Source organism: Chaetodon trifascialis, chromosome 9, assembly GCF_039877785.1.
Source record: "Chaetodon trifascialis isolate fChaTrf1 chromosome 9, fChaTrf1.hap1, whole genome shotgun sequence".
Taxonomy (NCBI): domain Eukaryota; kingdom Metazoa; phylum Chordata; class Actinopteri; order Chaetodontiformes; family Chaetodontidae; genus Chaetodon; species Chaetodon trifascialis.
The window spans coordinates 16,969,798-16,994,481 of NC_092064.1; the positions used below are offsets into that span (position 1 = coordinate 16,969,798).

Genomic DNA, 24,684 nt, shown 5'->3' on the forward strand with positions numbered 1-24,684 from the left:
ATGTCAAAGGAGATTTAGATTTGGTCTTTTTTATCTTATTGATTGAAATGCCTCAGGAAATAATGCATAAAAAGGAAGAATATTTATCCCACTTAGAATAAAAACGTATTTAAAAGAAATTACAGGAACTTTGAGGCCAAAGAGAAAAACTGGAGAAAAAAAAGTGGCTGTGCATTAAAAGCACTTAGAGAATCGATACTGAATCAGTGCGAACAAGATGGGCTAAATGACTGTGACAGTGCAGAATGGGAAATCATGGAGGCATGGTGGTTATTTGTATTTATAGACTCAAATGATCAAAATGTGACTGCTATAAAACATCAGACAAACGAAGATTTAAAGTACTCTGTCTTTCCTGCCAAAATGTTTCCTCATCATCTCATGTTTCCTCATCGCAGCTGGAGAGGTCTTTAAAACAGCACTCAGATCTTCATTTTGGGAAAAAAAAGTAGCAGGAAATATAATTGAATAGTTAACTGAATACATTAGAAATGTAAAATCTTATTTCTGGTGTGTGGTCAAGATTTCTGCGGTGAGGGGGATGAGGGGGACTCAAATCTCACCTCAGTGCTTCTATAAAGTACTAAGGTCATAACATGTATATTACTATATGAACAAAATATATGGGGGAAAAAATCATATGAAGTCAAAATACAATTACAGATTTTAAAAAGTACTTAAAAGGTCGCAAGTATAGTCCCTGAAATGCAGACCCTTAACAAAGCTAAGCCTGAAAAAAATGTAAATGAAATTTTCTTATCCAAAAATGAGATTTATTTGGTCAGAGGTGCTTATTTAAAGAACCCGATTGCCAGAATAAATGTTAAACAGCTGAGGAGATGCCTGGACACCAAGTGCAGAACACAGACACTGATAATTTGAATAATGAAATTATTTAATTCAGTTCAGTACAATTCAGTTTTATTAATTCATTAATCATCATTAATGTGTACAAACTGAGAGCGATCTGAAAAGTAGGATTTTAAGTAGCTTAGCGCAGTTCCCTTAATGCCAATGAAGTGTTCCAGTGTCTGTAATAGGATGCCATGGTCAATGGTGTCAGATGCAGCACTAATATCTAATAAGACTAGTACAGAGACAAGTCCTTTGTCTGATGCAATTACAAGGTCATTTATAACTTTAACCAGTGCAGTCTCTGTACTATGATGCACTCTAAATCTTGACCGGAAATCCTCAAATAAACTATTGTCACGTAGAAAGTTCCACTGCTGATTAGCAACTGCTTTCTCAAGAACTGTTGAGAGACAGGGGAGGTTGGATGTGGGTCTATAGTTGGCTAAAACCCCTGGATCAAGAGTAGGGTTTTTAAAAAGAAGAGTTGAAGGGTAACAAATTAAACACTCTGAAACTACCACAGGTTTTTCAACTATTTGTATGATTTCTGTGTTTGAAAATAAATCAGTACCTACTGAGGGCAGGAGGTGATTATTCATTCAACACAAAAAGACTGAGATCACGAGATGATCCATGTCGATCCAGATAAGAACAGGCAGGTGAAGCGAGTCAGCAGGTTCTTCAGGTGGACACGAGGACAACAGACTTAGTTACTTGGAAAACTGGTGAGGCAAAACTCTAGAGCACAGAACAAAGCACTGCGACAGCACCAGACAAGTGAATACAACAATCTGGAGAAGACTGGTGAGGAGATCCAGGTTTTTATCCTGTGGCTGATGAGCGTGGATTGGCTGCAGCTGTGATGGCTGATGGGCATGAAGAGCAGGTGTAGGTGAGCCATGATTGAGGAGGAACCGCCCAGTCCACACACACACACACACACACACACACACACACACACACACACACACACAAACAGGGAAGCACATGGAGAGGAAGGAGGCTTGTTTGTGCAAACCACACCTGATAAAACTCAACTCTTTACATTCAGACTTTCATTTCTTTACATTTCATGTTATGCTGTGACTGCACTGTGGCTGATAAACTGTCATGGAAGACACAAATTCTTCACATTCAGCAGCAGAGAGAAACGTTGCATCTGCCACGCGATCAGGTCACTGTTCTGTCACTAGATATCTTGTTTTGATATCTTTGACCAGAAAGTTTCAGCTCGTTTGTTGCTTTAAATGTCGTGGTCAGTGTGGAGAGTGACACATGAAGACAAAGATGTCTGCATTCACTGTCTTTCCTGCAGCTGTAAACGCCTCTTTATTAGTTTGTAAACCTGTGTTAAACTGTTTTACGAGACCTTGCAGCAGGCTGGTACTTTGCTCTTCTGTCTTCACTGAGGCCTCAGTATGACCCCAGGTGCACGTTCAGGTCCAGTCTTGCCCTGAAAGCTAATGATAAAATAAGAAAGAATGATGTTGCTGAGAGACAGTCACTGCTGCTGCTGCTAAATGACCCAAAGATTGCATTAAAAATGCAGAAGTAGCCTGACCAGAGGTCAACAGAACTTTTTGTTGCTATCGATCTCTTTCTCTCTCTGTGTGACTCTGTTTATTTGCTCGAGTCGAAAGAGCTTTGCAAATAAGGTTAAAGTAGACAGGAAGAGGGGTGACTGACACATGTTTCCAATGATTGGAAGCACACAGTCCATCGCTGCTTTTCTCATTCTGTGCTCTGACACAACGGAGGCAACATGAGGCTGTGGGCCGTCCTGCTGCTCGCTCTGCTCGCTCAGACCTTTGCAGATGGTAAGTACAGCATTAAAAATCACTTTTCAGCTTCAAAAATGGAGTTTCTCATTAGCAAATAGAGGAGTGTTGCTGATCCTGCAGTATAGTATTACCATGTCTCGGTCCGACTTGATAATGTGCCTGCTCAGTGTGTCAGATGTGTCCTGATTTAGAGTCAGCATTTGTCTATCAGCAGCTGCAACTACTAGCATTTAACATATTCATTCATGTAATTTTTTACGTATTTAGACCACAGGGTGCCATTAAATATACAGAGTGACCTACAAAAATAGAAACAAATATTCCTTACAATGAAGAACATGTCCCATGATGTCATTGGCCAGTTGTCAAAGCCTCGTGGGAGCTGTAATCAAATCAAATCCAATTTAACTTAATTTTCCAAAGGAGGAAATTAATTTGGACAGAGGTGCAGAACAAAAACTCATCAAATGACACACAAGAGGCAATTGATTTTCTTTAACTCTATTGTGTCCTCTTCAGAGTCTTGTATGGATCGCTGTGAGAATGGCTTTGATTCTCAGAGGAAGTGCCAGTGTGACTCGATGTGCAAGTATTACAAGAGCTGCTGCTCTGACTTTGAGGCCGTCTGTGGTATGATGAGTAAGGAAACGTCTCTGCTCATATCTTTAAAATCACATCTCCAGTCAAAACGGTGCTCACTGAGATCGCTTTCCCCCCTCAGCTCGTGGAGACACGTTTGTGTTTGCAGAGGATGACGACGATGAGCCGTTTGAAGGCACCACTCCGCCTTCTTCTCCAGCCATCAGCCATCAGCTGAAGCCCACACAGGAGCCCACCTTAGACCTCGGCCACAGACTGCAGCTGCATGCTGAAACCACACTGGAAATGACTATACCCCCTCAACGGATGGACACCATAATTCGGAAAATCCCTAATCTGCAGACAGCACCCATTTCAAAGACAGTCCCATCTCCACAGGAGGCCCCCAGCTCAACTAAGCCCCCTCAGACTGATGCAACAGCCCAGGCGACCACTGTTCCCATCACAGGAGGCACCACTGAAGCCCCCGACCCAGACGCCGTGGCCTGCAGCGGGAGGCCTTTTGACTCCTTCATGCAACAAAAAAATGGCTCCATATATGCCTTCAGAGGTGAGAGGCTGGCATTGTAATCAACGAATATTCAAATGTAGAAACCTGACATTCTATAAAGAGCAAAACTTGCTTATAAACTTCTTGTGTTTTCTTTCTAGGAGAGTACTTTTTTGAACTGGACCAGAAGTCAGTTCTTCCTGGTTATCCAAAGCTCATCAGGGACGTGTGGGGCATCAGTGGGCCTATTGATGCTGCCTTCACCCGCGTCAACTGTCAGGGGAAGACTTACATCTTCAAGGTGGGGACCCAGGAAATGATCCTCTTATTGATTTCACCAGTAACATATATGTCAGCTCAATGTTGAAGTGAACCAAAACATCCCTCATTAGGGAAACAAGTACTGGAGGTTTGATAACGGCGTGCTGGATGAAGACTACCCTCGAGATATCAGCGTGGGCTTTGACAAAATTCCTGATCACGTGGACGCAGCGTTTGCTCTGCCTGCTCCTGGTCACAACGGGAAAGAGAAGGTCTATTTTTTCAAAGGTACAGCCAGATGCTACATGATATATCCAGATGTTTCCATGGAAGATTTGGTGTTAGAAGATTAGATGTCAAAGATTTTCATTTGGGGCATCTTCTTGGTTTCTCCAGGCGATCAGTATTACACATATGAGTTTTTGCACCAGCCATCCCACGAGGAGTGTATCACCATGTCTGAGAGGTCTCCGTCCACACTGTTCAGGCGCTACACTGACGTATACTACAACAACTATGAACTTTTTCTCAGCGAGCTCTTCTCTGGCTGTGAGTGGTGGTGCTGTAGGTCATTTGTGTTTGATTGGAGGTGGAGGCAGGAGTTGTCCTATAATGCAGCTTAATGTTCTTATCTTCTGTAGTGCCTCAGCATCATGACAAACACCACTTCATTGACAAGGACTGGAGGGGCCTCAAGTCTCCGGTGGATGCGGTCATGACAGGCAGAATGTACGTCCCTCCCTGGAGGTCCACACAACGCCGCAACGACTACTGGCCTGACCAGCGGTGGGGTCAACAGCAAGGCCAGCAGTGGAACCAGCAGTATGGACAGCAGTGGGGTCGTAGGAGGCAAAGCCGGTCACCCTTCTGGGGGTCCATGGCCGAGCGGGGGATGAACATGGGCCAGGAGTTTGCAGAAAGGGGGATGGAAATGGGTCTGAGGCTGGCAGAGAAGAGGATGGAAATAGAGGAGAGGCTTGGACGAGCCTGGGACAGACGGTGGGATCAAGACTGGGACCAGGACAGACGGAGAGATAGCTATGGCCAGAACAACAGAGGCAACTATGACTCCAGGGGTGACAGGTCGTACTGGGAGCCCATCCACAGGGATCTGCCCATCCAGAGCGTCTACTTCTTTAAAGGAGGTAACACAGCGGGGACAGATTCATTACCAGTGTAGCTTAGGTGAATAAATGTCATATGAGATATTAATGAACATATTAATTCATTTAAACTTTAGACCACAAGATGGTCCAACCTCAGTCATCACCACCACCTCGCATGGATGCACAAAAACTGAGATATTTATCACAATTAGGGCTGCAATGTAAAACCTAAAGCACACTGTCAAAGCCTCAAGGGAGCTGCAATGAAATCCAGTTTAACTTTATCATTCAGGAAAGTCATGGCTGTGAACCTGCTGGCTCCTCCTGTCCTCCCAAAATAAAAGCACCTCTCTTATGATGCAGCTTTTCAGACAGACTGATGCAAGAAAGCCCCTTGAGATGAGTTACAGATGTTGAGGGCACAACAGGAACTAAGTAATTTTATTAAACTCTCCCCAGCTCTGTCTCGTCACACAGGCTTATTATATAACAAGTTTCACATGCTGTGTTTTCGTCCACATGACACAAACTGACTCTGTCATCCTCTGTGTTTTACAGATAAATACTACAGAGTGGACCTCAGGACCAAGAGAGTCGACCCTGCCGTGCCTCCATATCCCAGATCCATCGCCAAGTACTGGCTCGGCTGTTCAGACACCACCGGGGCAGAGAAGTAGTTTCAAATATTTTATTTGAATATGATCATTTGGATGATGAAATTTGAATAGAACTGATAATTCATTTTAACTGTAGCTGGCAGTGTTGTCTAAAAAAGTGTGTCAGACATGTTCAGTGTAACACGTAACAAGCTGCTCATCAACTACAGCAAACATTGGAGATCAATGAGAGTCCATACACACACACACACACACACACACACACTGCTCATCATGGCCAAAGTTCAGCTGGTTGAGTTTCTGAACTCTTCTTTCTCATGTATTGTCAACATCAGCTGACCTGATTTTTTAAACTACACTGAAAATAGGCTGAATTTTATTGCTACTTCATTCTTCTACTCCAACTACAATTCAGAGGGAACTTTTTACTCCACTGCTTGTATCTGAAAACCATAATTACATCTTACTTTATGATTTTACATACAATATATATGATCAACTTATAAAATGTAATGCTCAGGTAGAGGGTAAACTAACCAACAGTGTATAAAGTAGTCGAAATTAGCACCACCTTGACCATATATGAATGCATCAGCAGTAATATTCCAGTAATGTGCTACATATCATAATACATCACTCTCAGAGGGGCCCGTCTGCCCTCATGTGCATACTTTATATGATATATGATAGTAACTTTGTGCTGTACTCATTTTGAGTGTAGGACCTTTACTTGTAACTGAGTATTTTTGCAGTGGTATTGATACTTTTACTTAAGTAAAAGATATGAGTACTTCCGCCTGTCCACACATTACAACTATCTACACATTACAAAATGTTTATTTTCATCATTAATTGTGAACATATTTACAGTAAATCTGAAAATATAAAACACTCATGACATGATGGAGGCGCCACAGGGTCATTAGCTCATGACTTACAGTCATGCAGATGTTCACTTGACACTTCATGAGAAGAAAAATCCCTAAAATTGCAATAATGTGGGTTTTACCCAGCAGTAGCAGCACTGTGTGACTGTCACAGCAGAGGTTAAAGGGCAGTGACAGGTCGGTTCATGCTCGAGGGCACTGACGTTTAGTGGTTTTTCAGATTTCCACAGGCTGTGCTGTTTCAGAATGTCACCGACTCCACATCCACACCTCCATACAGAAATAGCAGCCACTGCTCCACAAAAATGATTGTCTGCTCAAAAATTCTGTACCACAGCGTGCTGCGTGTGACATCATACTATGTGTTGTTCTTTTGTGCGTGCAGGTCAGTTCAGGAATCAGATTCACACTGGAATCTGATATTGGCCACAATCAAAAACAGTGTGGACAGAAAAAAATCAGATGTGAGCAGTAGATCCAAACTGAGCACTAAGCTTGTAGTGTGAACGTAGCCTTTATATCTGTTTATCCTTTCTGAGTCCAGGCTCAGACACTTACAGTACTTGTATGTGTACAGTTATGACGCCATGCATCACTGGAGCAAATAAAAACAATTGTTGCTCAACTGTCTCAGTACTTGTGTTCATATGAAAGTTGAGATACTGAATGCAGTCAGTGGTGTTGTTAGAGGAGAAACTACCCAAATACCTCACCTGATGTTGTGTAGTGGCATGTTTCATTTATCTTTCAGCCTAAAATATAAATGTCATCTATACTCTGTAGAGTTTAGGCTAAAAGTTTAAGTATTGTTTTTATCACAAACACTGCATATGACACCACAGTTCCAGACTCAGACCTGTTATTTTCTCAGATTTAGAGCAGTAGCGAGTTTTTCCCTGTGTGTCTGTGAACTGCAGTTGTGTTTGGATCAGCCCTGCTGACATTTTAGTTTCTCAGAGGTTATGAGTGTTTAATCATGATGTTTTCATAGCAGGGCTCTGCACCCTCATTGGCGATGACTTCAGTGAGACTCGCAGTGTCTCCTGCGGGTCCCACAGTCAGGTAGTTGCTCTCAGTCCTTCCTGCACTGGGGTCTCCACCCTGCCTTGTGTCTCCATCAGCCCTCAGATTTGACCCAGAGTCAGCTGAAGCCACCTCCGGTACGCTCTTCAAAATGGACGACAGTGGCCTTTTTGGAGTGCTGCTCTCTGATGATGGAGTGTCAGGAGCACCACCTGTGTCAGGGGAGTTGAGCGAAGCATGCTTTCTCCTGATTGGTTTACATACGCCAACCTCCCCTCCAGACGGCCCTCCCTGCTCCCACACACTCGCCCGAGCCCCGAGTTTCTTCCTGGGTGGTTTGGTGATCCCTTCAGCTGCTTTAGGCTTGGGCCTGCTGGACTCCTGCTCCCTTTGTCTCTGGAGGCTGCCGAGCCGACGTAGCATGGCCTGAACAGGGCCTTCGGAGCTCGACTCTGTCTTCGACACAGGCCTACCTGCCTTACCTACCGTCACGTACACTGTGGTGACCTTATCTGAGACCTGAGTATCTGAGGCAGATGTGGGCAGCTGGGTCCCCTTTTGAGCAGCTGTGTTGGACATAGTCCGTCTTCGTCCTGAGGTCCCAGGGACCTGCAGGGTGGCCTGGGATGGGGTTCTGTCTACTTCCTGGTCCCCTATCTCACAACTTGTTTCTTGGTTGTCTGTCGCCTGAACATCCACTTCATCTTCCCTCTCCTCACCCTCAGCTCCATCTTCCTCCCCAGTTCTAGCTGCACCCCCCTGACTTTGGAGGGCAGACAGCATCAAAACCCCCCAGGGTGACTTGGGTTTGTTGCGTGGGTGTCCAGGGAGAGCGGCGGGGTCCTGAGCCGAGCCACGCCTCTCCTTGGGGCTAAAGCGGGTTCCCTCAGCAAAAGAGACGGACGGCCGCTTGGATTTGGCGATGCTGGAGGTGCGAGGGATGTTGAAGGGCGAGGTGATGTCCTCACTGCTGAAGCCGGATGGATCTAAGAACATGTTACACTTCGAGCTCATCTCCTGGAACTCACCACCCGCCACTGCTGGGATGTCTGCCAACAAGATGGAGACAGAAAAGTCCAGAGACATGAGAGGAAATGGAGGGGAAGCCAGCAGTAGCAGTTCTACTTGCCACCAGAAGAGGGCGATGTAAAGTTTGTTCCTACCTTCTCTTGGCGGGACACAGTAGAGTGCCTCTCCCTCCTCCTCGTCACTGTCGAAGGATGACCCCTCGGTCACCCAGCCAGAAGACGGAGGCTCAATGAAGCTGTGGTTGAATGTCAGCTCTGGGTCATGGTGAGATACTGTGTGTGTAATCAGAAAAAGATAATGAATATAAAGGCTGTGAAGAGACACATTCAATTTCACAGGAGCTCAAAGATTTTTCATTTAATCTCACTGAATTCCATTTAGTAACGATGGTATAATCAAACATGAATTCATGAGTCTGAAAAATAACTGAACTCTTCATGAAAGCAGGTAATAATATGGTGAATTATGAAGTGGTCCCTTTGTCCTTTGTTGTCCTTGCTTATATGTGCAACTTTTGGCATTGAAAAGTTTGTACACAATCCATGAATTACAATGTAGCACTGTATTATGCTGCATTATACGATAAATATTGTGCAGCAGGACTGACCTGTGACACGAGGCAGGCCGGAGGACCAGTTAGAGATACAGGGAAGTGCAGCACCGATGTTAGCCAGGACGCTGTAAACGTGATATTTCATGCGAACTGACAAGCCTCCATCTGCCACAGTTGCCCTGGAAGAAAGATGGTTCAAGTTCAAGGTAGTCCAGCAGTGTTCGGGCTTGTACAGTGTGCAAAGTGAACATAATGCTGATGGAGTGAAGTGAGGTACAGACCTGTCTTTGCCATCAACAGGGCCTCCTCCACAACAAAAACAGCAGCAGAGCACAGCAAGGAGCAACAGGAACAAAGGAACCAGCACACCTGCCAATATGGAACCTCTGATACCTGATGCACGCGCGCGCACACACACACACACACACACACACACACACACACACACACACACACACACACACACACAAAATAACATGTGATGCCATTCATGCTCATACATTAATCCTTGCAGCATGTGCATTTGGATGGATGGATGGATGGATGGATGGATGGATGGATGGATGGATGGATGGATGGATGGATGGATGAGAGATGGACGGATGGACAGACGGATGGATGGATGGACGGACGGATGGACGGACAGATGGATGGACGTACTGTTGGGGCAGACACCAGTGACTGGGTTGCACTGGACTCCCTCACCACAGTCACATGCAGAGGAACAGTTGACGCCGAACTGCAGGGCAGGGCAGCTGCTGTTACAGCTGAAAAAAACACATAAAATCACATGATTACATCAGAACAGCAAACACAACATCCTGTGTCTGGACACTGAATCTGATCTATTTGACAATATACTGCGATGACGAATAAGGACTGAGAAGATAATTTAAAGGACCATAATTACATTTGTTAAACAATGACGATGCTGCTAACCATTTTCCAAAGCATGCTTTGTTTTACTTGCTCAAAATTATATGACTTCTTTGTTTTGAAAGTTCCCCTTCTTAAAGTTTACGAAACAAAACCAAATTCACATTCATCTCATCACATTTGCTGACTGCTTGTCTTCTGGGTCTTATGGAAACACAGCTCATGACTGCCGCGCTGATTAAAAGGCAGACTGTTAAAGCAACTCACAGCTGTATTACTACACGACAGTAATGTAATTTTGACTAGAATAAAACAGAAATGTATGCTCCAGTGAAGTGGTTAAACATGCAAAAGCTTTTAAGGCTAAAGCAATGCTTGGTCTGTTTAGCTAACAGTGTGCTTACAAACTGTGTATCCACATTTTAAAGCATTTCTTTCAGTCTGAATATCTGCAGAGAAATGTAGCATGTACAGTACTCCAGGGTCAGCTTAAGGCTTTTATCAGTCTGCTGACACTACAGCCATTTTCATCTCATAATACAACAGACATGACTAAAAAAAACTTCAAAAGCTAATTTTAGTTTCTCTGGTTTGTGTAGAGGAATGGGTCACTTTGTGTGTGTGTGTGTGTGTGTGTGTGTGTGTGTGTGTGTGTGTGTGTGTGTGTGTGTTTTTAAGTGAAACTATTAAAAACGTGCAAAGAGAAAAGTCACCTCTCGCCCTGAAAGCCTGGCTGACAGACACATCTTCCTGTCACGTGATGGCAGTTACCATGGAAACAAGGGCTACACAGGAAGCTGCAGGCGTCTCCAAACGTCCTGTTGGAGCAGGCCTCCTCACACCTGGCGAGAGGGAGCGTTGACCAAGGACACAGAAAATAAGGACATCGAATAGATCCGCATACATTTTCTAATCCTGAACATCAATCTCACTACATGTATGACTGTTTAAGATGATTTCACTCTTTTTATGTGGATATTTGTGCCACACATCTGTCCAGATGAAGCACACACACTCTATTTAACATGGGCTACTTTTGAAATATCAAGATGCAAGCAAATACAAGGTCAAGGAGCATTTTCACACAGACTAAACTTTTAACTCTTACTGAAGACTACAAGGATCATCCCATGGGTTTTGCATGTATTAGCACCTTAATAAATTCTATAACATTATGTTATGGCCAAGTTTTTCCAAAGCATACAGTATGCTTTAAGCCTGATTTTCCTCCAGTTACTTGAATTAATCTCCACTTTGGCTGCCAATTTGCATGAACCACTAGGGAAGTGTTTTCAGTTCACAGCTCTCAACTGCACCACCACAACATGCAAATGTGCCTTTGGACAGAAATAACCATAAACTATGTCTATACGCTCTGAAGCATGTTTCAACCTCTGCAAGTTAAGGTAAAATAAATGGACACCAACAGATCACCAACAGAAGTAGGAGTTGAGTTTGAAAAGTACTTTCTAAATCAGCTGCTGTAAAGTATATGTGATTTGTCGGTCTACAACACGAACAACCCACAGATGATCCCTTCAGTGTGACTGTAGCGCAGTCTGGTCATGTATGCCTCAAAAGACGGATGCACACCTGGGTCCAGTCCATCCAGGGTCACACCTCCAACATGTCCCACTTTTTGGGTCACATGGTTCATTGCTCCTGCAGCGTGGACACTTCTTCTGGCAGCTGTCACCATAATAACCAGACGGGCACGGGCGGTCGCATTGTGTGCCGTTCCAGCCGGGCTCACAGGCATCACAGGCACCATCAGTGGCAGAGCAGACCTGGTTGTCTTTACAGAAACCGCAGCTAAGGACAAGAGACAGAAAGAGAGCAAGAAAGAGTTGTCAGTAACACACAGGTAATTAAAGCAACAAGTATCCTCCCTTACACCTACCTCATTTTACAACTACTGCCATACTTCCCGACTTCACAGGGCTGGTTGCAGAAGTGTCCCTGGTACCCTGCGTGGCACAGGCACTGCCCGTTGGCCGGGTTACAGCTGCTGTGTGTGAGGTCACAGTTACATCGCCGGTCACAGCTGGGTCCCCACCAGCCTGCCTCGCAATCACACACACCGGTGCGCTGATTACACGGCGACAGGTAGCAGTTGCAGCTGACGGGACATTTCAGCCCCCAGTGGCCCCTGAGGCACTGGCACCGGCCTGTTAACTGGTCGCAGCTGGGGCCCACAGATCCCCCACTGACGCACTGGCATGGCTTGGAGCAGGTCGGCGTCCACCAGCCCTCGTCGCAGGTGCAGTTTCCGTGGACGGGGTGGCAGTAGCCGTGCCGGGCGCACTTGCAGGTGTACTGGCACAGCGGACCCCAGCGGTTGGTGTTGCAGGTGCACTCACCAGTGACGGGGTGACAGCGGCCGTGTGGGTGGCACGGACACACCTGGCGACAGTCTGGAGCCCAGAACTCAGGAGGACAGCCTGGTCACAACCAAACAAACACAGGGAATACATACAAAGCATAACAGTGTTCAAAACACTCAGTGCGTTGGTGTATTTATAACAACAATCTAATAACTTGTGATACTTAAATACATTAATCTGGTAATGCCTCTGTACTTTTACATAAGATGGATTTTATTTAGTATAATTATATTGTTGCATTGGTACTTTTACTTAAGTTAAAGATATGTATATGTGTGTGCTGTGGGTTCACAAACAGGATCAGGTCACATGCAATTGAAGAGAAAGATTTACAGGTTTATGATGCTGCTTTGCAATAACTCAGTGACCCTAAATGGTCACTGCTACACAATACAATTCAAACTCTGTAAATAAAACTGACAAAACATACATCAATCACTTGATGTTAAGCAACGCCTGCTGTTTATTGTAACTCACGTGTTTTACAGTGTGCTCCATAGTATCCAGGTGGGCAGCGACACACTCCAGGATACACACAGATCTCATCCTTAAGGCAGGCCTGTTCACCCTCACACACAGCTACACACACACACACACGCACACACAGGTAAACAACATACCTGTGAATGACAAACCCGGAACAGAAAGCAAATATGGAGGCAGTAAAAGCATAATTCCTTCAGACTGCTGACCATTAACATAGTTCAACTCACGTATGGTGCACTCCTTTCCCTCTTGTTGCCATCCAGTGCAACAGACCAGGACGGAGGGGTCCCTGAATATACAGAATATAATCAAATCTGCGATATCTAACCAGGATAAATCAACTACAAACACTAGCAATCGTTAAAAGGAAGATATAACATTAAGTCTGTATTCAGACCAAGGAGCTGTCCAGCACAGTCCTAAACTCCTCGAGAAGTTGGAGCTCCTTGATTAATATTAGTGATTTGTATCCAGACCAAAATCTATTGGTCACAAAAGTGGCAGTGAAGCGATAATAGGTGTAAAGCGAAGTTAAAGTCAAAGCATACCTGATGTTGCGGCAGACGTTCTTCCCAGCAGGATCCAGTGTGTGAGATGAGGACAGCGAGCAGCAGAGCAGAGCAGTGAGAGCTCTGAGGAGAAGCTTCATCTCCACACAAAGACCAAAAACCAAAACCGCAGACCAAATACTTTGTCTCACGTCTTTACGTCCAGTTTGTTCCTGACTTCTTTCTTTCCTCTCAAGTTGTTCTCCTTCCAGTCAGAGGGAGCACAATGAGAGGCTGTATCTCTCTTTCTGTCTCCCCTCCACCCTTCCCTCCTTCCCCTTCTCTCCCTCTCTTTCTCTCCTGTGAGTCGTCTCGTAGCTCCAGAGCAGCCAGAGAGGTCGAAGCCCTCGGGTTTCCTCTTCCTATTTCCTGGGGAAGTCAGAGCCACTTCCTTCTATTCAGCCAGACACAGAGCTTTTTAGAGATGTTCGAACACTAACACACAAAACTCGTCACACACACTGGTGGGGCACACACACACACCCCTGATGTTCACCTTTTTCCCAGAATCTATTGTTGACAGAATTCCAGGACATGATGAAGAACGCCTTCGTCCTCCTTATAAGTCTTGAAAGTCAATACAAGGATGATGACGTGAGCACAGTGAGCTCCTGTGAAAAATTTTCATTCAAGGGCAGCAAAACTCGTGACACAATTTTTCAATGTGGTATTGTGGGTTTTTTCTTGAATCATGGAGGAAAAATGCATCGAGATCATTTCGATTTTCAATACAATGCCGTGTTTAATGGATTTTATTGAATCTTGAAATCTCACCAAAGCAGAAAATCCACATTTTTGATTGTTTGTGTCACACACTCACATGACAAGTGACATGTCAAATCTCCTTTCATCAGCAAAAGCTTTCCATTACAAACATGCTTACAAAAATAAATTGTGAACACAGTATTTTAGGAAGACATGATCTGATTGGAAGGTCATACATCGTCTCTCAACAAATATAACACCACTGGTCTTTCCCCGTGTGAGTAGTGCTATGGCCAGATATTTAGAGGGATTGGAGGGGTCAGGCAGAGTTAATATGGTTACTTTATGGTAACTCGTCGACTAATGGTGGTGGGAACTAAAGAAAAACAACCATTTCTCATTTACGCAAGGAAACTCACAGCTTCCTTTTAAATAACCAGTCTGCAGAGGCTGGTGCACTACCCAGAACACATGTGCTTATACGCGCATATGCTCATGCACATCAATGGCACTACCATCATACACACACCAGCCAAAGACTTTGGTTCTGTGCAATGACTCAAAATTAAGAAAATATCATTCTAACGATACAACCAGTAAGTTAAGGCTTTAGGGATTAAATGCACTCACCGCTGCAGGAGACTGGTAATATGAGTAAAACTTTCTTTTTTTGGTCCTTGAGCATATAAGTACTTCAAATCATGAATAATGCAGTAAACACATGGCTTAAAAATTCCCCAACTGAGGTAAAAGTCACATGATAAATTTGAGGTAAAAATTGATTATTAAATATAGAATTAATACCCTCTTGTGGAACAGAACTTAACTTAATATAATGTTTTTCATTAATAGAAGGCAGACTTTCATTTCAGAATATATACCTTTGTAATGTCTTTGGTTTTTGTTAAAAAGATCTTAAGATCTATATAATTATCTACGTATATTAACCCCTTTCTCTTTTTTACAGACAATAAAACTTTGCTTACGATGTTGTATTAATATTTGAATCATACAAAAGAGAATAACTTTTTTGTGGTGAGTTAAAAAAAATATCCCTCTTAATACTGCGGTACACTGTACCATATATACTGTAGTACTACATTTGTACTTATTTATCACCTCTCTGGAAAGTTAAGGGGATTTGGAGTAAAATGAACAGAAGGGGAAATGAGATCAAAATAAACCAAAAAAAGAAAGGTGAAGAGTTTGTTTTAAAATGTTTACACTTCCTCTTTCCTCACACTCACAGAGCTTTTGTGTTATACACACTGGTGCTGCATTCAAATGTCCATGTAATCTTTTTCCTGAACCACAACCAGATTGAGGAAAAAGTTGTGACTGAGGGAAGAAGGGTTTCTTTTTCAGATCAAAAGGAGACAAACTTGGAGAGACCTCTGTGGTCAGTACCAGACTCAGGAAGACGGCCGCTGCTCCGTCCCATCAGCGGCCTCTGAATCCCCGATGATCTCCCAGCTGGAGGCGGAGTTGCTCATGTGGGTGGGGCTCCGGCCGCTGCCAGACCGCGTCAGGAAGCCAAAGCTGCAGCCGACAGAGTAGGAGAGACAGGCCTGAGGTCAGATCTGTAGTCAGGGATTACAGCTAAATATAGTCCAGGATTGACAATGATCTCAGGACTGTGACAGCGTCAGCAGACAGACATGAAACGGCTTTGATTCACAGATGATGTCTGCCATGTTTTTATAGCAGTGGTGGTTTGGGGCCATTTTTATTGCTCTTGCTTTGCATTTAATGGGAATTATAGTGAGAAGTGTCTAATTAATCATTGTTCTTCTTCAAATGCTCTACTTGTGTCTCTTTAAAGATTCTGGGCTAAAAAAATATATCTTTTTATGAATCTTATGTTATTTCAATGCAAAATGTGCAACGGATGCATTAGACTGGCAGTCCAACAAAGCCAAAAAGACCCATGACACATCTTAACCCAGCTGTATTTTCTGCCCTGGCCAGACAAGAGTCGTCAAAAAACACATTCTTCACTTAATCAAATTCTCAGTCAAGATGCTTTCCCTCACTCAGACTCAAAAATACTTTTCCCAGTAAGATTTCCTTAGCCGCTGGTAATTCCCAGTCCCTCTTCTTCATTACTTGACTTAATATATGCACATTTCTAGGAAGACAGACTTAACTTAGGGGTAAGAACACGAACAGGAGTAATAAGCCAACTTAAAATATACTTTGTAGATTTGCTGAATTACTACTTGGAAAATGGATTCTAAATTGAGCTTTAGTGTAAACATATTTTATATTAATAAGAGACTGTAAGAGCGTATATTGATATTTATATAGATATATATAGATATAGAAAAGCATCATGCTTCTACAGACATAAATCATCAGGATTCACATCTCAGGACTTTTGTCACATGGCGTTTCTCCCTCTCCTTCCCATGCTTCAAGCAAACGGCATTAGAACAATCTTGATCTGGCCTGTCCAGAGAAATCCTCTGTAATCTCTGTGTCAGAAGTACACAATTACAAGCAAAACCAAAACATATCCACCAGCCTTTTTACTGATGAGCTCAGGTCACTTCAGTCATTTTCCTACAGTATATAACACTTTAAAGCCATGCAAGAAAGAGAGTTGACCTATATTTTCTCAAAGCAAAAACATAAGCAAGGATAGACACTGAACCAAAAATACCAAACCACCACGATCAACAACCTCAGGGAAGAAATCTACACAGATGAGGACATCATCAAGCTTTCTGCAGACCAGTACTCTGGTTTCCAGTCTGAGCGGTGAAGTGTAGCAGAGCAGAGCTGAAGTTGTACTCACAGATTTCGGATGCGTGACTCAGCTGGTTTGTCAGTGCCGTCAACTTCTGTTTGTCCAAACAGAGAACTCCTCTCCTCCTCGTCACTGGCAAGAAGAAAAAATACTTAGAAAAAAGCGTGTCTGCTTTCTGCTGAACACATTTCTACACTGGACAGTTACTTCTGGAAAGGATGAACGTGTGTTGTGCATCTAAGAGAGACCTGCTGCTGCATTCGTTGACAGGAATCCCGAGCATCTTTGCCTTAATGAGCGTTCTCTTCTTTTTGATGGCAGAGCGGACAGCTTCTAAAAGGAAACCTGGGCACCTCTCCTCATTCAGGATCTCCCTGCAGAAACACACAATTATTTGTGTTTATGAACAGTTCTTTAAAACTCAGCGTATCAATGCTGAGAAATTTAGATTTTACCCACATACCCAACGGTTGATGCACCTGCATTTAAACTGACCCCAATTAGCAAAACTGTGCAACTTCAAAAGTGAAATGTTTTCTCAGGAGGACAGCAACACACACACACACACACACACACACACACACACACACACACACACACACACACACACACACACACACACACACACACACACACAGAGACTGTATACTCACCTCTGATAGTAGTTAAGCTCCTCCTGCACGAGGAACAGGTTGGTTTTGAGCTCGTTCCTCTCGAAAATGATGTCACGCACTTCCTTCTTGGTGAAGCATGGCTGATCAGGATCCTTCTGGTCAACCGCTGACTTTTTCACTGACTCACGAGCTGTTCGACTTGACTGATGGGAGAATAGAGTAATCAGGTCAGGGAGAAAAGATTTAACACAACAAAAATGCAGAAAGCTGCTATTTGATCAGTAACATAAGCTTCTTAAGACCATAAATAAGTGTAAAACTATTTCTGAATTTGAGAAATAAACCTGCTTAAGCACATTTTGTAGACTATGTAGACTATCATATACTTTTTTGGACATGAAATTGAGGAAACATAAATTAAATATACATATATGACTCATCCTATGTAAGAGGTATGCATACAGGGCTGTTGCTGTAGGCTCTGTCCAGCTGTGCTTGGAGGTTTTCAATCTCTTTGTTTTTCTCCTTCAGGTCGGCCTCCATGTCAGCCTTCCTCTCCACGGTGCTCGTCAGCTGGGTCTGCAGCACGTTCTGCTTGTGTCGCAGCTCCGCGTTCATCTTCATGAAGCGCTCCAGCTGCTCCTGGAGCTGCACGCACACACAGACACACACAAACACACACACGCGCGCGCGCGCGCGCGCACACACACACACACACACACACACACACACACACACACACACACACACACACACGAAATACAATTTATAATCATGAACTGTGGCAAGAACACAGTCTCAACAGATTTAAAGTCAAAAATAGACAGTTTTTAATATTTCCTACCAGGTATAAATATAGGCAGGGCTGAACATCTATCTGTATCTGAGAGTGAGAGGGAACGTCTCTATGTATGGTATTTGGACTAAAGGTCTGGAGGAAGGTGAGAGCAAGGAATGAAACGTGTCAACATAAGTGCAGCTTTCATTTTAAGGATGAAAAAAATTCTAGATATCCATTTCAGCAAACAGGGACTCTCGTTCAGTTGACCATTAGTAGATGGGGTTTTTTTTTTCAGTCTTTCACTTGAGTCAGCTGACTGTGAGCAAAAGGCAAGTGCTAAACAAACACACACCCAGTTATGGCCCCTATTTAAATCATGTGGTACACATGCCTTGACACACATACAGGCACATGCACGCATAAACACACACACACAGTAGCTGTGAAAGCTGTAGCTGCGGGTGAAAACTTTGCCCAGACCTGTCTCAGTAAAAACATTTCCGACTGCTCCACATCACACATTATTGTGTAATTACATGTTACAAAGCTCTATATGTACAAACATTAAAATTGTGTAATCTTTGCATGATGGCAACTTCACAGACACTATTGTTTTAATGAAAAAAGCCAATATGTCTTTCAAGAAACCAATCTTTCTAGCCACAGCCAGAAATATTATATAAGTGTTTGGGTGTCCACAAGTTCCAGGTGCATGGCAGCTTTCTCTGTGCTTTTCTTTCACTCTGGAAACCCAGCACCCAATTAAATGACAGAAACATATTCCTTTTCAAGCTGGGAGCTACTGTGAATGAATGGTTGACTTTTAATGAGAATGTGTCAGTGGGCGGAAGAATCGTCAAATGTCTGTGTTTGTGTCTCCTTACCGCCTCCACCTCTTTGGAGATGGTGGTTATTTCCTGGACTTTGGCTCTCAACTCATCTCTCTGCTTGTCCACCACCTGCTTCAGCTTCAGCATCACCTCTCGCTCTTGCCGCTGGACACGGTCTGCGCACATATGCACACACACACACACACACACACACACACACACACACACAGATAAAGTATAAACTCAGGCTCATGTAAAGTAAATGCTGGCCCTTTGTGAAACCTTTTTCTTTTTCTGTTCAACTGTGCAATGACTGTTACACTGATAGCTAATAACACACCTTTACTGATATGTAGTGTTGAATTATCAAGAATGTAATAAACTTACCATAGAAAATACACAGTGATGACTGGACACAGGGTATGAAAATATACAACTAATCTGGATAGTTTGATTCCAGTTATTCCTCCCATGTATACGGTGACAAATACAACCATGATAACTAAAACCTCTGAGAAAATGAAACTAATAGACATAAAACAGAGAAAATCTACACATAACAGGTTATCACCACATAACCTCAGGGTTACACAAGATAAAAACCCTAATTAAAGCATTGCAGAAGTGACAGAGGACACTGCACATGATCTTGATATGTTCTATGCAGACTTAAAGGTTCAGCTCACCCAAATCACAAAAGCATACGGGATCTCTTACTTACTCCTTGAACTCTGGTTCAACTTTGGTTTTATGTGCCAAGGTTTTGACATACAGTAAGGGTTTCCAAATTTATCATCACATGGAGGTAAACAGAATCTTTTGTAGTTCTCACAGCAGAGAGATAGAGAAAAAGGAAAATTTAACAAAATCTTTTTTCCAGAGACAAAGTGCCAGTAAATTAGGATAATACACAAATTTTGCTGTGAACAGTTTTTATAGGAACAATTTTTTTCACTAAAAAGGAAAAATGTTCACAGCCAGATTATCTAGAGTACTCTGTGTGTTTTTTTAATCCAAACAGACCAAAAATACTATTCTATTCACCTCTGTAGTATTGGAGTGTAGGGAGAAATCTCTGACGTGAATATCTCAATCCCCTCACTCTCAAAGCTATCACACTGCTAGATACAATTCATGGCAAGATGTTTTGACAAAGTTGCGCAGCAGCAAAAAATAAGGTGTATCTGTTAAACCATATACAGCTGTGCCTTAAAATTAAATTCTTTCATATAAACTGAAAAAATAAAAAGCACATTTCAACTTTCAACCCGGGCTGAATGAACCATGGGAGCCTGGGAGCAACCATACATCACACACAATTACTGATCACATTCACCTGCCACATGGCCTCGTCAAATAAATCAGAAAAGTATTAAAACAGCATGTTTTTCCTGTCAGTGCGAGAAAACAAGAGTCTGCGAAGCTACTCCACCCTCTTGCTCGCAGTTTTCTCAATGCTGAAGTTTATCGGTGAACACAAGAGAAAAAGCCAGGGAAGATTTCTTTTCATTTCACTTTGTCAACACAATTATTACATAAATACATTATATATATTGATATATTAGATGTAAAATGTAGATGACCTTTGTCAACAAAGCATTGCAATTATTTATGCTTTTCTGACAAAATATTCTATTTAATAATTTTGCAATTTGAAGGGAAAACCTTCTCTGCAAATTTCCAGTGCATCGTCTTCATGTATGCAGGGCAAGCACAGCTCTCCTCTGTGTCTTCTCCGACCTCTGAGACCATCTGCTACTTCAAAAATGAGCTATAAACACTGCAACAACCAGTTTGACTGCTTTCAGTCTCAGTGTATAGGACTGTTAAACCGCTGCTTTGAATCTGTGCAGTAACTGGTGCGGAAGTTTCACAGAAAATACGGTTACATATATTTGCATTCTTTGACTGCAGCAGGAAAACTATATAACCAAATAACCCTGATGTTGATTTGCTTGTTTAAAAAAAGTTGATGGCAACGCTGGGTAAGTCTTAGGGGTGTTCAAGGGATCATCATAGCAGTCACACCAAATTCAGGTCCAATTCTGTTTGGACAAATTACATTGCTGTTTGGAGTGCTTCTAAAAGCAATTAGGTACACAGCATGCTATCTATTTGTTTTACGTTGTTTTAAAATGTCATAACTCACACGGTGGATTTAGAGCTGTCCTAAAAACACCAAGTGTGTTGTCCACACATTTCCATTTTAGACCGTCCCCTCAGCTCTCACAGATGGAAATCCCCATGATTTTTGGGGTGATTTCAACTGTCATGAGTACTATAAACAATATGTAGTGTAGAACAGTGAACGACTGCTTTTGGAATAAGTAAGTCTTTGGAACTGATCTGGGAAGTAACTTGCCAAACACAGTCCAGCTTTCAAAAACAAAAGCCTATTTAACATTTAACTCCAAAATCCTGGCACATACCTTCCTGTGCATGGCTGCCCTTCAGCCTGCTCTGCAGCTCCACCCTGTCCTCCTGGAGCTGCTGCACCTGGGCCTGCAGCTCCTCACATCTCCTTCTCCACTGCTGCTCCTTCTGCTGCAGCTCCTGCTTGAGAGGATGGGATACAAACAGTAAGACCATGACCTCAGAGATGGGACATTAAACTTTGTTAAAATCTCTTGAGCATGTCTGCATTTGGCTTCTGCAAGCAAAGCCTGTGTCCAAGCGGGTGTGTCATTTTGTTGTTAAGTAATTACAGATGTTTTATTGAAATGGCTCCAAGACATTTCAACAGCACTTTCTGACTTCTGAGGACCACACCTTTTCAGTCTTACATCTTGTGCACTGACACTATTATTATGGTCTGAAGGGCTACACATACTGATCCGTAAGGATTATCAAAATCAGAATCAGAATCATAAATCCTTATGAAACAGGCAACGACACTGGTTAAACAGCGTAAAACAAATGCTTTCTTAAGACTTTAAAAGTCTGATTAATGTTATTTAAAAATAAATAATTGCTTTGCCTTTACAAAACAATTTGAATGACTGGTTGGCACAGTCTCACAACAATAATGTCCCTTGTGGTGTTAATAAACTGTAACACATATACTACAATGACAGTCTCCTGCTGTGGAAGTAGTGTCAACTTCCCTCTGTCAGTAACTGTCCTCATGTCACAGCAGCATTTTATTGTATGTTGTTTTATCTCCTAAACTAGCTCAAAATGCATGAATTTCATACTTTACAACTCTGTAGCATAAACTGAAAAAGAAAGAAGAAGAAGAGTGAGAGTGTTTGCACTTAAGATGTGCAGTTTTGAAACACTGGCATTATTCTATGATCATTTATATGTTTACTCTGTTACAGCTCATCTTAGTTTTACAAGAAAAAATAGTCAGCTATAATTGACACCCATATGGCAGTTAATAACACTCTAAACCATAAAGATACAAGGAATCTACACATGGCCAGACTAACCTGCTAGGGCCCTACTAACCCCTTATATCATGCTTGTTTTTGTTAACCACCGCCAGTGGCCCTCTTAGTCCTGGTGGTATGCCAATGGACAACATTCAATAAGCTCCTGAATTTGGAAATACGATACCTTAACTCAACAAGAACAGTATTTTTATTGTTAAAGGCAGTTCTACATTCACATTTAACACTATTAAAGAATGAATACTGTGTTTTAGAAGTTAACTTTCTTAATTAACAGCAAGTGAATTTAGGCCACTACTGATATGCTAATTATACATGACGTTAGCTAACAGCAGGTGAATGTATTACTTGTATTACTTCCCGCAGAGAGGCTTTGTTGATTAGCTACCTAGCTTCTTTTTAGCTGACTAATAGCTAACACTGGTTTAAAAATTATCCAACCACTGCTGTGTCTCATAACCTTTTGTGAATAGGTTACCATTCGCGTGTAAACTTTGTATGTTAAGCTCTTAACAAACAAAGTTTACACGCGAATGGTAACCTATTCACCATTAGGAAAAGGAATACTAATGTAAAGCTTTAATACCCCAGCTGGTTGAGCCACAACCCTCCAGGAGCAGACCTGTCATGGCCACTGTTGCCTTGACGACATAGAGCGGCAGGGCTGGTATTTCGGGTTAATGCTAGCGAATTGCTATCGATTAGCTTTGTTAACTGACAGCCACGGGAGCTATTACATTTTATATCATAAAACGTCAGGGCTCAGACAATCATAAATAGCGCTACACACAGCGTAAAACTCCCCTTTCACGCTGACTTACTATGCTCTACACAGTCCTTTCAAATCTTTAGCGTTTACTTTATGTTTCCGCGACATGTGGATGGTGTCGGCCATGTAACGTGACTGCAGCTAGCCTCCGGCCTGCATGTCAACATACTGTAGCTAGATGTTTGTCACGACACTGAGTACAGCAGAAACAATTGTCACTACAGCTTACTTAAAGCACTGCCGTACAGTTTTAACACTTGTATAACACACACAGGGTGGATAAAAAACATTGGCGCCGTTATTATATTGTTTATTCAGTAATGTGAGGATTAAAAGCCCCCATGTTTCTCACCCGTATTTCACTTTTATCGTTTCCCTCTTCGCTTTCCTTCCCCACACGTTTCTTCTGCTTCTGTAGCTGAATCGTCTCCAAAGTCTTGAGCAGCTCCTCTTCCCTCAGGTTGTGAGCATTGTTCCTCGACGCGAAGCTCTCCAGCAGCTCCAGCACTTTCACTATTCTCGGCACCAGACCCACGACGCTCTCCTTCCCACAGCCATCGATAAGTTTCTCCACCTCGGTGCCGATCGCTTTGGCTATTTCATACACATCGTCCACAGTCAGAGCCGAGAACGTCCTGTGAAAACAGCCCTCGGTAGTCCTTGACTCTGGATGTGCTTCGGGTACCTCCATGTCTGGAGTCCGGGCAGCTCACTTCACATGTTCTGCATCAGCAATCGAAACCGACAGTGCACGACACTGACAACCAGCCGTGAAACTAGATAAGAAAAGCGAAAATAAGCTCGTGCTGGTGTAAAGTTGAACGTGAGTGCATTGCTGGGCCCACGCTACCAACACGCCTCAACTTGACCTGCTCCTCTTTGAAAACACGTCATGCATCTTCACGCTGTGGTATGACAACAGCCTACCAAAAAAAAAACAAAAAAAAAACAAGGACATCGAGTACTTTACTAAACACTGTAACGTAAGGCTGGACGATCCAGGACAGCACTCATGCAGGATCCTCCTACTTTTCTGACCAATGTAATTCGAGCACGAGCGCGCGCGCGCACACGCACACACACACACACACACACACACACACACACACACACACACACACACACACGCACACGCCTGCCAGGTCGGGCATACTGATGCATGCACCAGAGCATGAACATTAAATTTCCTCTGCAGAGCTGCTGCCAGAGACAATGACCTTTAACTGTCCAATAAAATGTCAATCACATCACGAAAGGGAGTTACATGAGGAGGAAAACTACACTTAAGTAGGACAAACTACAGCACTTGAGCAGGACCCAAACCAGGCTGAGTGCCTGTGGTCAGTGT

The 24,684-nt window shown here is 43.0% G+C and overlaps 3 protein-coding genes across 3 annotated transcripts; 1 reads left to right on the plus strand and 2 right to left on the minus strand.

Annotated features, from left to right (window-relative positions):
- The first annotated feature begins 2,224 nt into the window (after positions 1–2,224).
- Positions 2,225–7,220, plus strand: vtna (vitronectin a). Its single transcript, XM_070971214.1, has 7 exons — positions 2,225–3,275; positions 3,358–3,786; positions 3,888–4,027; positions 4,119–4,275; positions 4,384–4,536; positions 4,629–5,132; positions 5,652–7,220. The coding sequence occupies exons 1-7, from the start codon at positions 3,104–3,106 to the stop codon at positions 5,768–5,770; spliced, it is 1,674 nt and encodes a 557-aa protein (XP_070827315.1). The 5' UTR covers positions 2,225–3,103; the 3' UTR covers positions 5,771–7,220.
- Positions 5,776–13,740, minus strand: scarf1 (scavenger receptor class F, member 1). Its single transcript, XM_070971215.1, has 11 exons — positions 13,497–13,740; positions 13,176–13,237; positions 12,940–13,041; positions 11,979–12,519; positions 11,672–11,890; positions 10,792–10,920; positions 9,863–9,969; positions 9,484–9,595; positions 9,257–9,381; positions 8,784–8,921; positions 5,776–8,669 (listed from the first exon to the last, which is right to left on the minus strand). The coding sequence occupies exons 1-11, from the start codon at positions 13,595–13,597 to the stop codon at positions 7,558–7,560; spliced, it is 2,748 nt and encodes a 915-aa protein (XP_070827316.1). The 5' UTR covers positions 13,598–13,740; the 3' UTR covers positions 5,776–7,557.
- A 475-nt stretch (positions 13,741–14,215) lies between these two features.
- Positions 14,216–24,375, minus strand: rilp (Rab interacting lysosomal protein). The gene is made up of 8 exons (XM_070971136.1): positions 23,689–24,375; positions 21,605–21,728; positions 19,230–19,351; positions 18,027–18,212; positions 17,604–17,767; positions 17,199–17,324; positions 16,999–17,082; positions 14,216–15,740 (listed from the first exon to the last, which is right to left on the minus strand). The coding sequence occupies exons 1-8, from the start codon at positions 24,025–24,027 to the stop codon at positions 15,614–15,616; spliced, it is 1,272 nt and encodes a 423-aa protein (XP_070827237.1). The 5' UTR covers positions 24,028–24,375; the 3' UTR covers positions 14,216–15,613.
- Positions 24,376–24,684: the final 309 nt, after the last annotated feature.